Below are 16,445 nucleotides of genomic sequence, written 5' to 3'. Positions count from 1 at the left end.
AAAAAAAAAAAAAAAAAAAACAGGCTAAGAAAAAGCTCAACATAATTCTCAGTTCTTATGAGGTTACAAAACCATGAAGCATCCCCATCAGCAGGGAGACAGGAAGACACCAATAGATCACCCCTGAGTACTTTAGTCTGGCGTCCCACAAGGCCCTGCCAGGCAACAGTGGTAACCGTCGCCACTCCACAGTGTCTGCAGACACTCTCACAGTACTCACAGAAAACATCCGGTGAGAGGCAACAGATTTTCAATGACTGTTGCCAAATGTAACATTTGATATCTTTGTCATATGAAATGTTTTATCAATGATATCTTTATATCTATGCTTTAGCTCTCTTTTGCAGCCAACACAGACCTCTGTTCTAGAACTCCCCTTCTCTCTGATTCCCAGAAGACATCTTGTTAATAGAGAGAGCAGAAAGCAGAATTATACAGAAGTGTGCTTGCATCTCTATATGTGTGTATATGAATACACACACACACTACTCACAGGAAACAAGGATGTCTCTATAGAAGGGTTTGGAGAAGGATCATTCAATGCCAATTTGCTAAAACATAACCCTGAGCCATCTAAATGGAGACTATATATCTTTAAAAGGAAAGAGACCAAAAAAAAAAAGAGGGGGGGGGAGTGGGAGAAGAGACACAGCTTTCCTCAGTCATCACAACAAAACAAGCAGCCTTGTGCACGTCTGGAAACATGTTTGCAATCTGCAAATGTGACTTGAGCATGTGTCTTCAAGCCCAAACACTGCTTCTGCGAGGCTCACGTTCCAGAGGACAGCAGTTCCAGACTTCAGATGACTGCAGTTGAGTGCTGCTGGAAAACTTCTGTCTGTGAACAGCCATCAGGTGCAGCTGGAGACAGAATCAACCTCAAGTGGGGCTCAGATTCCCCAGACCCGAAACCTGAGTGGCAAGGAACCTGGGATGCAGGCTCCTGAGCCTGAGATGCTGTTGCTCTGGGATAGTGTTTTACTATATGTGTCTGTGTTGTCAGCACCAACCAGAGCCTGCTCATAGAAGAGGCTCAGTAAATGCCCATGCAACCAAGTGTGTACTGCCTGAGTGAATGAGAGAGCTACGACAGTCGGAGAATACTATCTATAATGTGGCTGAGAATTAATCAAGGTTATTGCAGATGAAGATCAAAGCACTGCATTCACTTTTTGAAGACAAGAACAGTAGTAAATTCAACTGGGCTTACCTTAGTGACAGCCGAGATTTGCTCCAGGGCCATGGCCTGTAGACTTTCCTCACCGCTCTCCAGAAGAAGCTTCAGGGATGGCAGCAGGAGGGACTGGTGCAGCAGCAGCAGGCACAGCTCCTTCACACCCTGAAATCACATGGGTGAGATAAGTTTCACTCATGCCAACACAGTGCCACCCTATACCTGTACACCCTCTGCTATCGTGTGTGTGTGTGTGTGTGACATGTTATTTTGAATAATAGGATGTATTCAGTATGCAGATCTAGTGGGATAATCTACTCGGATTCTCAGAGCCTTGGTTTCCCTAGAAATAAAATGGACATCTCTGTATCTGCTCTGTAATTTTTGTTGTGTATCTTGAGAATTAATGTTAATATAAATGTACAGTACTGAGCATACAGTGGAGACTTCATAGCAGCTGTTATCAACTATTAATGATGTCAATATCTAGTTCTTATCTACCGAGAGACAAAGGACATCAGCAAAGACAATATCTTTAAAACATGTTTAAAATTCTAGTATTAAGGTAAGTAGAATTCTTGATATATTTAAGATATTCCAAATCATGAAAACTATCTGTGATTCAAAACAATGAACACATGTGGATCTCCCCAGGTATACTTGCATTCACTCTCAGGTTTGTATTCTACTTGATGAACTGACCGCTCACCCCACTGAGCTGGCTGCCTCTAGTGTCCTGACTATAACTATGACACAAAGAACTGAACACTTGACCAAAGAGCAGACAAAGAATGCAGTCCCATATATTAAAGCAGAACTATTCTGGAAAAAGAATGAAGGCCCACTGCCCTGCATGGGGCTGATTGTTCTGTTGTGCTACTCCACAACAGCAGAACAGAGAAGAAAATTCACACACTGGGCATTCTCAGCATCCCTGTGCCTCAATCCAAAATGAGATGATGAACATGACAGACTGAATGAGACACTTTCCAAACTGGTGAGTTGCTTGTCTCTTCAGCAGTGAGCTCCAGGCTTCCTGCTTTCATAACTGTCACCGAGTGGGGTAGGCAATTAGAGATGCAGCTGTCTTTGCGTCATTTCTGCTCCTGAAAGTAACCCCTTACTTAAACTTCTGCAAGCACCCTCAATGAAACTCAGTGGTTCACTAGGCCTGATGTCAGTGGATGCTTACAGTGGGCTTTTGATGGTTCCCTATCTGGGATAGGTAGACACTGGTTGACATCTCCAAAAAAATAGTGACACACAGCAGACAGGCTCCCCTGACTGGGCCAGCTTAGCCTCCACTCTACATCCCCACTGCTCTTTACTTCAGACCTTACCTTCTGTCCTGTAGTTCTGTGTTCACCTATATGTACCTCTTTGAGGATGAGCTAGGCTTCTTGTATTCCAAAGCTACATGGTATACACCATACTCAACATTATTGGTACAAGAGTCTCTCTTAGTGCTTATGTCTGCTGTTCACTCAATATATTACCAATAATTGACAAAGGACCTCAGCATTTCATGATGTTTAGAAATGTTGTTGATTATAGCTTTAAATGACAAATTTTTATAAAAATAACATAGTAGCATCTAAGAAGACGATAGTTTCCTTTCTATTGCTTTGATAAAATCATAACCAAAGGCAACTTGAGGAATAGTTTACTTCATCTTACAGATTACAGTCTGTCATGAAGAGAAGCCAGGGCAGAAACCTAGAAACAGGAACTGAAGCAGAGATGGTGGAGGTGTCTACTGCCTTGCTCAGCCTGCTTTCTTATCCTGCTCCGGGGTGGCACCCTCCCATCAATCATTAATCAAGAAAATGAAGGCGCTTCACACACTTGTCTACAGGCAATCTGACGGAGGAGTTCCCTCAATTAAGGTTCCTCTTCCCAGAGGCCTCTACCTTGTGATAAAAAAAAAAAAAAGATAAAATCTAAGCAGGTTTTAAATATGTCATGGCATATTTTGTAGTGGTCTTCAGTCTTTTGTATTAACATAATTTTACATCCTAAAGGCAGATATAGAAGGGTTGGCAATTAAGCTGTCTTAAAGCAATATTTCATAAACTTCTCAAAAAGTTGTTACACAAGCATACTCCCAGGGTCCACTTTGTTAACTTCCTCACATTAAGGCATGATGATAACTTAAAGACTTTCCAAAAAAAAAAAAAAATCTAAGCAGGACAGATGGCACATGGCCAGGGCAAGGGCTCTGAGGATAGAGAGTGCTAGTTTATGGGATCCCTGAGTATTTTATAGCCTCCTAGCTATGTTATTGGCCAAATATTCAGCTGACTCATGCCACACCGTCTCTGGTGCTTACATTGTAAGAAAAGTGTTATGGGGATTACACAGGGACTGTCGTAAGGCCAAGCAGCAGAGAGAACCACAAAACCACCTCATTTGACAACTTCCTGGTTCAGACAGAACATGACATCACAAGAGAGCTAGGCCTTGAAAGGGGACAGAGAAGTCCCCTGAATGCAAAGATAAGCCTCAGCCTGGAGTTCATTCTCCCTGTGGGCTGTGGTTTATGGTGATGAGCTAGGCAGTAGTCCCTGTAGCCTGATGTTGCCAGCGAAATTAGACCAGTCCACCAACACTGTTTCTGCATTTAAATAACCTGTGGGGACTCAGCTATCAGTGGATCACTGCCAGCAGATGTTTTAGAGCCTGCTGAGGGAGTGTGAGCAGGTGTGTGGTACTTACACAGGCAGAGGTGCTGACCGCTCCCTCTGTTCTTGGTCCTGATATCAGAGGGTGAAGACTGTGCTGGACGTGGCTATCTGTAGTCTCCTGCTCTCCACAGCTATTCAAGTCAGCCCTGACTTCTAGGCTGCTGAGCATGCCTCCATCTATCCCTCACTTCCATCTAGAGAGTTCTGACCTGAACCACCCACTTGCTATGCTTTCTAGGCATTAGTACACACCAGGTCATTTGCTTCAGAGAGATGCAATTTTAGTCCCATTAATGAGATGGAGAGGAGGAAGAAGCACACAGAAAGGGAGATAGCTTGGATGTCATGGGAATCTAAACCAAGCTCCTGGCATTCTCAAAAGCATCTCAGTCACGAGGAAGAATGACCACTCTTGAGGTTGCCAACCTGGACTTAGCCAGGCTTGTTCCCGGGTGACTAGCTCCCACACAGCAGCCTGTAGCTTGCATGGTCTAACTTCTGTTTAGCCTCAGTGAGTCTCAGACTGCTGAGTCAGTTGCAAACAGTAGGAACTTGGAGTTGTAGAACTATGAATGGCGTGAAACTATGCCGGGGCCAAACAAACACAGAAGTGGATGCTCACAGTCAGCTATTGGATGGATCACAGGGCTCCCAATGGAGAAGCTAGAGAAAGTACCCAAGGAGTTAAAGGGATCTGCAACCCTATAGTTGGAACAACATGATGAACTAACCAGTACCCCAGAGCTCTTGTCTCTAGCTGCATATGTATGGAAAGATGGCCTAGTCGGCCATCAATGGAAAGAGAGGCCCATTGGACTTGCAAACTTTATATGCCCCAATACAGGGGAATGCCAGGGCCAAAAGAATGGGAAGGGGTGGGTAGGGAAGTGGGGGGAGGGTATGGGGGACTTTTGGGATAGCATTGGAAATGTAATTGAGGAAAAAAATACGTAATAAAAAAAAAAAGGAACGGGGTGCAGTGGGTGGAGTTCTTATTCAAACCACCTCACCAAAACATACAGGTCTTAAGTTCAGAAAAATAAACTGGATTCTAAATTAATATTGGTATCAATGTCACAGAAGTCATGCCTAAAGCTTTAATTTTTAAGTAACTAACTTAACCATGTGCATTTGAGAAACAGTCACTATAATGATTTAAGATTTTCCTTCTTTTCCTTTACAACCCCCAATATCTTTGCTAGAACTTCCAAATTTATAGTTTCACTTATGCAATCACTCATTTAAGGAACATATATGAACTGTGAAGATATGGACATTTTATAGTGCTTTATATCTATACTGTATTTTAGAAAGAAATCCAATTCATGAACTGCGTATATATCTCAAGAAAAAGAAAGAGGTATCATTGGAAGAGTAATGATGTCTATTATAAAAAGAAAATTCATCCCCAGATGTTGGAAGGAGTGATTTAGCACATTCTTTAAATAAAGAAATATTCAGATTATAACATAAAAGAAAATCAATATCTTGTTATGATTTAGACATGATTATCCAAATAATAATAACTTAATAAAATACTCCAAGGTAAAAAAAAAAAAGAACTATGAATGGCACGAACTTGCTTTATGTTTCATATCCCACATATCTCCAATCTTGAGGAGACTTTTTACACTGCCATGGATGTAAGCAAACTTGCAATATTGTGGGATACATGACTTATGAAGAGCAGTGATTTCCATTTGCTGGTGATATTTTCCATGAGAAAAACCATCATGACTATTAAGGAAGCAGATACAATGAGGAACATTCTGGAATCACAAAAAGGCATATAGGAATCACTGGGGAAAGAGAAACTAATTATGGAGTTTTGCAAGGGATGAGGAATAGGGGTAAGGGAAGAACTGGGACAGCCTTATTTCCTGCCACAACTGGGCATACACATCATTGGCCATGGGTGGAATAAAAGTGACTGAGCATGGGATAATTTTAGCATCATGGTGAAGGAAATTATTATAGAACTCTGAGATTAAGTTGAGCAGCTCTGAAGTGTGGTGAAATTAATTCAAGACATTTCTATTTTGTAATAATTATGTTCTCTCCAAATAACACTTTAAATTTTTTTATTGAGCACATTTAACAATAAAAATAATGCCCATCAGTTACTAATCTCCTGTAATCATGACATGCAAGAAACACTCTTTATACTCATGCCCAAGTTAAGGAAAGAAATTGAGCTTATAAAGCCACTGACGTCACAGAGGCAACAGCACTCCTTCAGTAATTACCTTTCACTTCATCAAGTTACACAGAGAAACCATTACGATCTCCTGTGATCAGTCTCCTCCTCCCCCCCCCCCGCCCCCCAACTCCATGAGAATTCTAGATCTAAGAGTGATGGCGATTAGTAGCACACAGGCAGCTTCAGTCTAGCCCCATTAGAGCTGGAGACAATGGTGGAAGATGGAACTGCCAGCTAGTAACAAGAGAGCCTAAGCAGAATCTTTCTGATCAGCATCCAATTCAACTGAATAGTTACAGGTCAATTCTGACATTTGGTCCTGATTGGACAATGCTTCATTTTAGTTCATATGAAGGCAAAGGTGTTCGCATACGCTTTCTTTGGTCACAGAACAGAAACCATGATGAACTCACTCTCTGTAGTACTGAATCTTGTGCCAGTGATGAGATGACTCTACCAGGCTCATGCCCTCACAGCACCCTGTGACCCAGCAGAGCAGACCATATGTAAGCAAGTAGTTGATTCCAGAGGGCCGTGTTACACAGCTGTGAGTACGCACACCACTGCATTTTAGGTGCTGGCACTTTAAATATGTTATAGAACACCTCTCCAGTGTTTAGAAGACTTCTTTACACAAATAAGTCTTTAAAAATTCAATAAAACACTTTCTCAGCCCAAATTTGGAAAACAACTCATTCTATGTTTATTCATAGTAAGGATAGTTTTCCTGGGCAATCACAATGAGGATTTACAGGATCAGATTTATAATTTTGGTTTCAACTTATTTCCTATGTGGTGGAAACTCAAAACCAATGAGTTAGTTTAATGCCATTATCCAAATTCTTAGATACATACAAGTTGCTTAAACAGTATACTGCTGCATAGATATACAAGCAGACTCCCAATAATTAACAGAATATATAAAATGTTTCTATGCTATACATATTACAAATACTTTTTGACACTTAAATCACAGGATCAAATAGAAAGGTCAAAATGGAAGTGGTTGAGTTTCTGTTGCATATTCCAGAGAGTAGCAGCTGTGGCTATCCAGTTTCCTTACAGCGACACAAGGAAGAATGTGAGGAGCAGAGTGGTTGCTTGGTTACCAGTACAACTAGCCAGGTTTAGACAGGTAACAGTTGAACTATTGGGTTCCAAGCCATCAGCTTGGATTGGCCGTAGCAAAGGCCTTGAAGGAACTGCACTGGTCTCTGCCCTGGGATCTGTAAAATCTGCTTCAGAGCACTGGTGAAAAGCAAGCACCATCCAGGCACCCTTTCCCCACCACTTGTTTTCATCTGGTCCTTTACACATTCTTGGCTTCTAGCAGAACTGCTTGAGCTAAGCATTCAAGTGCAGTTACTACGACGGCCTTGAACAGCGGGCTGTGTGCAGAAGGCATCCTCAGGAAAGCCACTCAAAGCAGCTACTCACCTCCACGGGCAGCATCTGTGTGGTGTTGTAGAGGGAGCGGCAGATCTTCAACACCTCCTCCCCCAGGCTCTGCTTGTTCTCCTCTGTACACCTGGTCAGCATCGCAGTCACCAGTCTCACCCATGGACTGTTGGCTACGCTGCTCCTCAGAGAAATATGTAAAACATTGGAGGTGATTAAAGCGTTCCGCACTGTGATAAATTAAAACAACAAAGACAAAGAGTCCCACTTTCTGAAATAAAGTGCTTTTGGTGGCTTACACTCAGTGTACAAATATGTTCCTTTAGGCTATTCTGCATAGGCTACTGTGGTATGAACAAGCAGTAGGCAACACTGGGACAGTAGGTGTACAGACAATTCAGACTCTTAAGCTACAGACCCAGTCTCAAATTCTGACCCCATGGCAGAACTGTCAACACTAGACTGTGCATCTCTCACCCTCTGCTCTGGTGATTTTTAAGAGGAGCCTAGGACTCAGTAACCTGCACTTAACAAGCAAGTGCAGCCCTGAGTAGCCTTAGCAAGATCACTGGAAGCACTTCACAATGACAATGGAGGTCCTATGGTGAGCAGAAAAGGTGTGATAACCAGACATGGGAGAACAGAAGGGACTGAGGGTCACTAGTTCAAGACCAGAAGCCCACATAACTAGACTCTGTCTTGAACAATAACTAAACAGTTCAGGTAAAATCCCACTCTTTAGAACATAGTCAGGAAACCATCACTGTCACGGTGACAGAGACCTAATCCACACATCCTTTCTTTCTAAAAGAATCTGCTTAGAAAAAACAAAAGAACACAGCTCTCCTCAGTATGCATCCGGAATTCCTAACAGCCCCACCCTGGGGCTCAGGGGGAGAGCATCTCCCAGATGTTTTCACTGCTCTGAGCTGCTCCAGGGTAAGTCATTTTCAGGGAGGCTTCTTTCTTCTCATACCAAGATATGGAGACCTCACTGGCCTAGGACAGAATCGCTTGCTGGGTTCTGAGAAAGCTCAGTACTGGAGCGAATAGGCCTGAGCTGAAGCACAGAGACACATGCTTCTTGCCAGTGGAAACAGCTTCAGATAGGTGATGTGTTCAAAGGGAACCTGGCCACTTCTCCTAAAGGGAAGGGTGAGGCTATGTCCAACAGTACAAGGACAAGACTGGGGCCCCCTTAACTCTGAGTGTCAGCTGCAAGCTCAGCAGGACAGAAAGGAAATGACCCAAACCTGCGACCGGGCCAGTCCTCCTTAGAACTCTGTCTTCCTCACTTGTTANCTGTGTGAAGCCTTAAGTCCCTTAACTTTTGAGATCCAAGTCTTTCATCTGTATAATTAGGTAACACTATCTGTGCATGTTTGTTGTGTGGATGTTTGGTAATGTATGTAAATTACATGCTCAATATTGTGAGTACTTAATAAATGGGAATTATTTGTTCCATATGAATTCTCAAGGTAGCACTGAAAGCATTGTTTAAAATAAATCAGGCAAGAAATTTCTTTGTGAAAGACCAGAACAAACTTATTGTGCTTGTATCTTAAATCAGACATGGTTATGGTACTTCTGAAGAAAACATTTGGGCTTAGGTACAGGGAAATAGAAAGATAATCCAACATTTCAAAAACAATTTAAATTGTCTTTAAAGTCTCTCTCACACGTAAGGAAGATGCTCTCCAGGCCCCACCCTTACCAAGGAGCCAGTGGCAGTGGGTAGTCCCTGGGGATGAAGTTATGGCTATGGGTAGATTCCCATGCTGCAGTGGACAGTGCCTCATCCACAAACATATGGGCAGCAGTAACTGGACTTGGTGGGTTACCAAAAAAAAAAAGAAGAAGACATGGCTTTGGAAGGGGGCATGTTGGTAAGATATGAGGACAGTTTGAGGGGGAAATGGAGGATAGATCATATTTTGTTATATACATGTATGAAATTCTCAAAAAGAAAAAATAAAATTAAAGTGATGGAAAGAGAGAAACTCACTATTACAGTACATAACAAGCGCTTGGCTAAGATGCAAATATTAAATGTGTGCAGGCAGGAATAGGGAAACAAAAGCAAATGTGTGGAGAGCTGCGTTGGTGGAATTCACTAGTTCAGAACATATGCCTTAGTATAAGAGTGTCTGAACCCTCGATGTATGTGTGTGGAAGTACATACACATTCACTGGCTCTGCTGAAGACATCATTACATTTTCAAAACTGACATTCAGACATAAGATGCCAATTATCTTAAGACTTACACACATTCACTTCTCATAGGTGGCCAAGCTTGCAAGAGTAAAAGCAAGTGCTGAAATTCGACCTCATGGTGACTAGACTCCAGGAGCTCCGAGAACAGAGTGTAACGGTTTTCTTCATTCTCAATGTCAGCTATGTCCACCTGGAAGAAGCAACACACATTGGAAACTTGTGGCAATGCTGAACTGGTTCACAGAAGACTCTGCATGTGACTGAGAAAAGAACCTTGAAAAACTGGCAATTTGCTGAATGAAAATGAAATAGCATCTAAAACCAAACCAGAACAGAAATTTACCATGGTTTGGATGTTGTTTGTCACCTAAAAGTTCTTAGGTGGAGTCTCCTTAGAGGAGCTTATAGGTTCCAAGGTCACTGGTGGGATGACCTTCAAAAAGGCTTCGGATGCTACTCTTCCTATAGACTTGATTAACGACCTTTTAAACTGCCCCCATCAAAATGTGGCATAGTCAGGAAGGCCCTCATCAGAGCTAAACCAATGCTCGTGCCCTTGAGCCTCTGTACCCATAAGTGACATAAACCCCTGCTCATTACAGACTCAGTATGCCTCAGGCATTTCATTCCAATAGTGAAAAACCACAGTAATATGCAAACCTTCAGGAGTTTTGAGTCTTAAGCACAGTATCACAAATTATGGAGAGCTGGAGGGCTGCACAGGGACCTCAACTTGCCTTAGCAAAGTAAGATGTCTACACACAGTGTCACTGGCCTCTTAACATGCTAAAATACAAATTGCTGTTATAGTTGAAAGTAATTATTCCAGCATACTTAACATTAAATGGATTTTGGAAGTTTAAATTGTCCAAAATTAACTCCTAATGTTCATCAGAAAGCCATGTGAAACATGTGCCTAGAAATTCTTCTAATTTGAACCACAGATTTTATGCAAGTTCCTTTGTCACAAGATGCTTTGGCTACATGCATATCATGTAAATCAAACACAGTATTTATTCCCAGTCTGTTTCTAACACAAGAGAAGCCCTGTCAGTCTCACAGCATCCACTCCCTCCCACTGGATAACCAAAGGGCTTCTCTTCTAACCATGGCAGGTGCAAAACAAGTCAGGCATGCAGTATGTCTCTGGGCAGCAGGGGGCAGGGGGGGTAGGGAGCAGGGTGGGGAATGTCAGCCATTTTAAGTTGAAAAGTGGTTTTGATATAAAAGCCAGTCAGTTCATCTCCTTTGCTAGTTTCTCTTCACAGGTTCTCAGTGATTAGGGGCACAGACAATCGTAACGGTAAATGCATGATGATATGTGTTCACAGGATTCAGATCATCACTCCTTGAAAGGAGAATGAGAATGGATTTCACTTACACACTAACTAAATTGTCTGGGCAAATGCATGTTTCCAAAACATTGATTTAATGGCCATGGTGGCTCTGATCTAAGACACCATCTGAGGAGTCTCACACCATGAGTTTTGCAGTGTTGCAAATGGTCATGTGGACTATGAAATTCAGTAATTACTATGGGAAGCCTGGTTTCCACAGTGAACTGCCAGATGCTACAACGCCCACCTTTGAGCCTCAGGCCATTCATCTGCGGAATAAATAGCCCTGTAGCACTTTACAGTTTTGAAATAATTCCATGGTACAGCAAGTGAGTTGACCCCTACCACAGCTCTGTGTTGGGGACACTAGGGTTAGAAACCTCCTGGAACATACAGATACTGGCTTAACTGTCCTGGGACTGGAGCTCTCAAGTGACAGCCAAAAGAAAATCTGAGTATCATGTTCTGAAGAGAGGGCCCACTGTGAGATAAGCTCAACATTATTTAAGCAAGGCTTCCAGCTGAAAGCAGACAATTGTCTTGGATAGTAAGAAGCACAAATTCAAGACTTCCAGCTCTCCTTACCAAACCTCATCACCTTCAACCTGTCTCCAGCCTCTAGTTCTTCTGATCTGTCTTGCTCACAATTACACACATTCTGCATCAGCTACTGGAACTTTCCTTATCCTGACATGTTCTTCATGCAGAAACTGGAGGAGCTCAGAGCCCCGTTGCCTTCCCAGGGAAGGCCCAGGTTACTTGCCTGAGTTGTAAGGCATGCCTACAATCCACACCTTCCCGTTGCACTTTGCTTCTTAGTAATTAAACCACAAGATGTGTAATGAGTACTTGTGGAGCGAATGAACTGAGTGGACAAGCTTACAAATGAGTGACAATTTATCTTTCATAAGACAATTTAGGACCAATACTATTGACTTCTCCTGAACTTGCCATGAAGTTTTGGTCGGTTTTATTATTGATGACAGAAACTGGTTTGTTGGAATTATGTTCACCATCAGACTTCAGGAAAGCTCCTTGCTCTGGGCCTCATTTTCTTTACTGGAAAAATGGGCTTTAAAAATACCAGAAGTCTCAGGTAAGGTGGGTACTGCTTGATGTCTGCACTGGAAGAGGAGTCAGTCACTGACTGATCTCTTCCTGTGCTGTAATCTTAGTTTCTATGCAAGAGTTTATGCGAGCAAAAGTTTGTGCTGAAAAGTAATGCATGGCACGCAGACTGCTGCACCACCCACAAGCAGCATCCACACTAATCAGAGGATTCCTGATACAGACGTTCCTCCCTCTACAACAATGTGTTTGTGTTTGGGATCAAGCACACCAACTACACCAAGCTCAAGACTGGACTGAGGATTCGGGACACAGACAGAGATGGTCTAGTCTGGAAGAAACAGACTTAACAGAGAGTGGATTTAATAAGAAGAAACACAAACTTAAGAGATGGGTAAAAACCCAGATACTATTGCATATGCCAGCAAGATTTTGCTGACAGGACCCTGATATAGCTGTCTCCTGTGAGGCTATGCCAGTGCCTGGCAAACACAGAAGTGGATGCTCACAGTCATCTATTGGATGGAACACAGGACCCCCAATGGAGGAGCTAGAGAAAGTCCCAAGGAGCTGAAGGGTTCTGCAACCCTATAGGCGGAACAACAATATGAACTAACCAGTACTCCCAGAGCTCGTCTCTCTAGGTGCATATGTAGCAGAAGATGGCCTAGTCAGCCATCGGTGGAAAGAGAGGCCAATTGGTCTTGCAAACTTTATATGCCCCAGTACAGGGGAGTGCCAGGGCCAAGAAATAAAAGTGGGTATGTAGGGGAGCAGGGTGGGGGAAGGGTATAGGGAACTTTCAGGATAGCGTTTGAAATGTAAATAAAGAAAATATCTAATTAAAAAAAAAGAGATGGGTAAAGTGTTTTAGTCTTTCTTAGAAGGGGGAACAAAATACTCACAGGAGGAAATATGTTAAAAAAAAAAGTGTAGAGTGGAGACTAAAGGAAAGGCCATCCACAGACTGCCCCACCTGGGGATCTATTCCATAGACAACCACCAAAACTAGGCACTATTGTAGATATCAACAGGTGCTTGCTGACAGGAGCCTGATACAACTATCTACTGAGAGGGTCTGCCTGAGCCTGACAAATGCAGAGGTGGATGCTTATAGCCAACCATTGCAATGAGCATGGGGTCCCCAGTGGAAGAGTTAGAGAAATGACTGAAGGAGCTGAAGGGGTTTGCAACCCCATAGGAAGAACAACAATATCAACCAAGCAGACTCCCCAGAGCTCCCAGGGACTAAGCCACCAACCAAAAAGTACATGGAGGGGCCCATGGCTCCAGCCACATATTAGCAGAGGATGGCCTTGTTGGGCACCAGTGGGAGGAGAGGCCCTTTGTCCTGTGAAGACTCAACGCCCCAGTGTAGGGAAATGCCAGGGTGGGGAGTCAGGAGAGGGTGGGTGGGGGAACACCCTCATAGAAGCAGAGGGAGTAGGATGGCATAGGGAGTTTGGGGAGGAGGACTGTGAAAGGGGATAACATTTGAAATGTAAATAGAAAAAATATCCAATAAAGTTAAAAAAATGAATTGAACATATTGTAACTCAAAGAACAAAATATTTGTTAAATATTTCCCCTTATTTCAATTTATAAAAAAAGAGATGGGTATAGTCACACCCAACAAATCCAGGGTATTTGCATAACACACAGCATGAAACAGGAAGATACTGTATGAAAATGAAAAGATATTTAATAAGTTGCCAGAGAAGAGACAAAGAAGGCTGCACACTCATGGGTAAGGACTAAGGACACAGAATGCCGACTGCTTGGATCTGAAATGGTGCAAGTGCAGGTGAAAAGATGGAGGTGGGAACTGTAAAAGCCCTCACAACTCTGTAATTGACAGTTTTCCTAGAGGAACAGATGCAAACACAGTGGAATTCCTCTGTGACTTACGGAGGCCATGGAGTGGGGACTTAGGCCTGGAAAGTAAGAACTTTTACTCCACTACACACTGGCTGAGAGACTACTCAGAGTTGAGCCTCTATACCCAACAGTTTGGCAGAAGGAAGGCATAATAGCTCCCTTGAAATAGAACTCTGGTTTTAATTTTTTCGGCCCCAGCTTCCTATGTATTAAGAATTGAATCAGCTACCTCCCATAGCAAACCTCCTCTAGCAGCAGGATGTGCAATAAGAACCTGAGAAGTAGGAATTATGAGTTTACGATGATTTCTTAGCAGCAATCCCTGGTTCCACAGCTGAATTTGTGTGAACTTTAGTTCTCTCTATAAACTTCAATGCAGTTACTGGAAGAACAGTGGACTGAGAACTGCTTCCTCCAGCTTTGGACAAAGCTCAAAGGAAATCCAGTTTCCATTTTATGTATTTTATCTTATTTTTTTTTCTTTTAATATGGACAAGTAACTAAACCCAGAGCCAGACCCTGATGGTGGGGCTCTAGAAACAAGAAGCAAGCCTTTTTAAAAGCCACTGGAAAGAGTAAATGAGAGAAAACAAGAGAACGGTCCCTCACCACATTTCCCATCACGGTTCCTAGGGTCTGTGTGGCTTTGCCTTCACACTGAAAGCATCTGCCAAACTGCCGGTTACCTGGGTCATATAGCGAGTTCTTCAGTTCTGCTTTACTCAAGGGAGAGATGATGGCTAGTACCCTCTGCTAAAGAGAGATGTGTAAGGTTTCTACAGGAGTTTCCATAGCAACCTCTCTTAGGCTGGCCCCATTCCTGAAAGTAAAGGTGTCTGGCTACATGTGAAAATGCAAGGGGCACGCCCTTCTCCCGTGCTCATTACACGGTTTAGGAATGAGACCCTGGAGTTAATTTTGAAAGACAGCTTTTGTCAAGAATGAGAAAGATGCCCTCTTTCTGACAAGCCAACTGGATAACCTGTCCATTCTGCCATAGTTTGTTTCTGACAGAAGACAAGAGACTCTTGGTTTAGAGACAGACCTTTTGTACTCACAGGAACAGCAGCATCGAGGGCCTGAGCAATTCCTCAAGTCCTTCGGCTCAGAAGCAGCACTTAGGAAAGTGATACACACACTAAGTGGTTGTGAAGAGCCCCAGACTTGAAGACTATGAATTTGGTATAATGAACAGCAAGTCTATGTGCTCTGCTCCATGGGAAATAGCACATTTATCCTCCATGCTGTCTTCTATAAAAAAACGCCCTCAAAAAGAATCCTGAACAAAGCTAATTAGTTCTTCTTCTGAGCCTTGCTAAAATGTGAGAGATCTAAAGAAAACTATTTAGCAATAACTGTTTGAAATTTCTGTAATTATTATGTTGGGAAAGTGCCAAAAATGTTTTAATTTTTTTAGCTTTTCATTAATATATATGTCCATGCTTGTGAGTGTATATGTATGAGTATAGAAGCCTAAAGTAGATGCAGAGAATCCTTCTTTAGGACTTTTCTGCCTGATTCTTCATGCCAGAGTTCCCTAGACACACTCAGAGTTTGCCCGTAGGACTAGTCTGGGCAGCTTGTTCTGGGCTCTCGTTTCCATATTACAGGTGGGTGGGTGGTCATGGCTGACTCAGGTCCACTTGTTTGCAAAGCAAGTCCTTTAATTGCTGAGCTGCCTTCTCAGGCCAATGAAGACTATTAAACTCTTTAGTAAACAGCATCATATGAAGGTTAAAAACAACGTTCAAGATCTAAGGGCTAACCAGCTTTTAAAGAGTAGTATTTATTCTGACATCTGAGGTAGAGATAACTCAATGAGTTTGAGAAGGTACACCTCTGACTCATGAGTGTACATGATAGGGACTTACAAGTTTTGTTTATATACATCAACACATAATGTTCAAACTCTTGTCAGGCTCCTTACATATTCCCTTTATTAAGTCTAATCCCTTGTAGTATTCTCTTTCATAATTCAAGAAATTAGAGAACCATACAAGTAAATAATGGGAGTTTGGGTTTTCAAAAGCTTATAGGCTCATTTGTTCCTTCCCTGGTTAAGAACCATGCTAGAATGCTCTCAGCATACTACAAAATCCTGTATCATTCCAACTTATTATGAACTTATTATGCCTCCAATTTTTCAGTGGTAAATTTTTTTTTTACTCATAATCAAATTGAGTAGTCAGTAGAGAAAAAGTAAATATCTGCCTTAGTTAGGGTTTCTATTGCTGTGAAGAAACACAATACCAAGGCAACTCTTTCCCAGTTTCCCTTCGGAAAATCTCCTATCCCCTTCTCCCTCCCACTGCTCCCCAACCCACCCACTCCCATTCCTGGCCTTCCCCTATACTTGGGGATAGAACGTTCACAGGACCTAGGGGCTCTCCTCCCATTGATGACCGTGATGACTGACTAGGCCATCCTCTGCTACATATATTGCTAAAACCACAAGTTACACCATGTGTTTCTTTTCCTTTTTTTTTTTTTT

At 42.5% G+C, this 16,445-nt stretch overlaps 1 protein-coding gene across 4 annotated transcripts in view; it reads right to left on the bottom strand.

The window, feature by feature from the left end:
• Nbas (neuroblastoma amplified sequence) overlaps positions 1-16,445 on the bottom strand; it is a 295,155-nt gene that overhangs the window by 10,797 nt on the left and 267,913 nt on the right. For 2 of the 4 annotated variants that reach the window (XM_021178926.1, XM_021178925.2), the window contains exons 49-51: positions 9,722-9,861; positions 7,496-7,634; positions 1,211-1,339 (exon numbers count right to left, since the gene is read on the bottom strand). In XM_021178926.1, coding sequence (XP_021034585.1) covers positions 1,211-1,339; positions 7,496-7,634; positions 9,722-9,861 — 408 coding nt within the window. Of the gene's footprint in view, positions 1-1,210; positions 1,340-7,495; positions 7,638-9,721; positions 9,862-16,445 lie in introns of all 4 variants that reach the window. The other 2 variants (XM_029484416.1, XM_029484417.1) reach the window with 1 other exon arrangement.

Source organism: Mus caroli, chromosome 12, assembly GCF_900094665.2.
Source record: "Mus caroli chromosome 12, CAROLI_EIJ_v1.1, whole genome shotgun sequence".
Lineage (NCBI taxonomy): Eukaryota > Metazoa > Chordata > Mammalia > Rodentia > Muridae > Mus > Mus caroli.
This window is presented reverse-complemented; position numbering and strand designations above follow the sequence as displayed.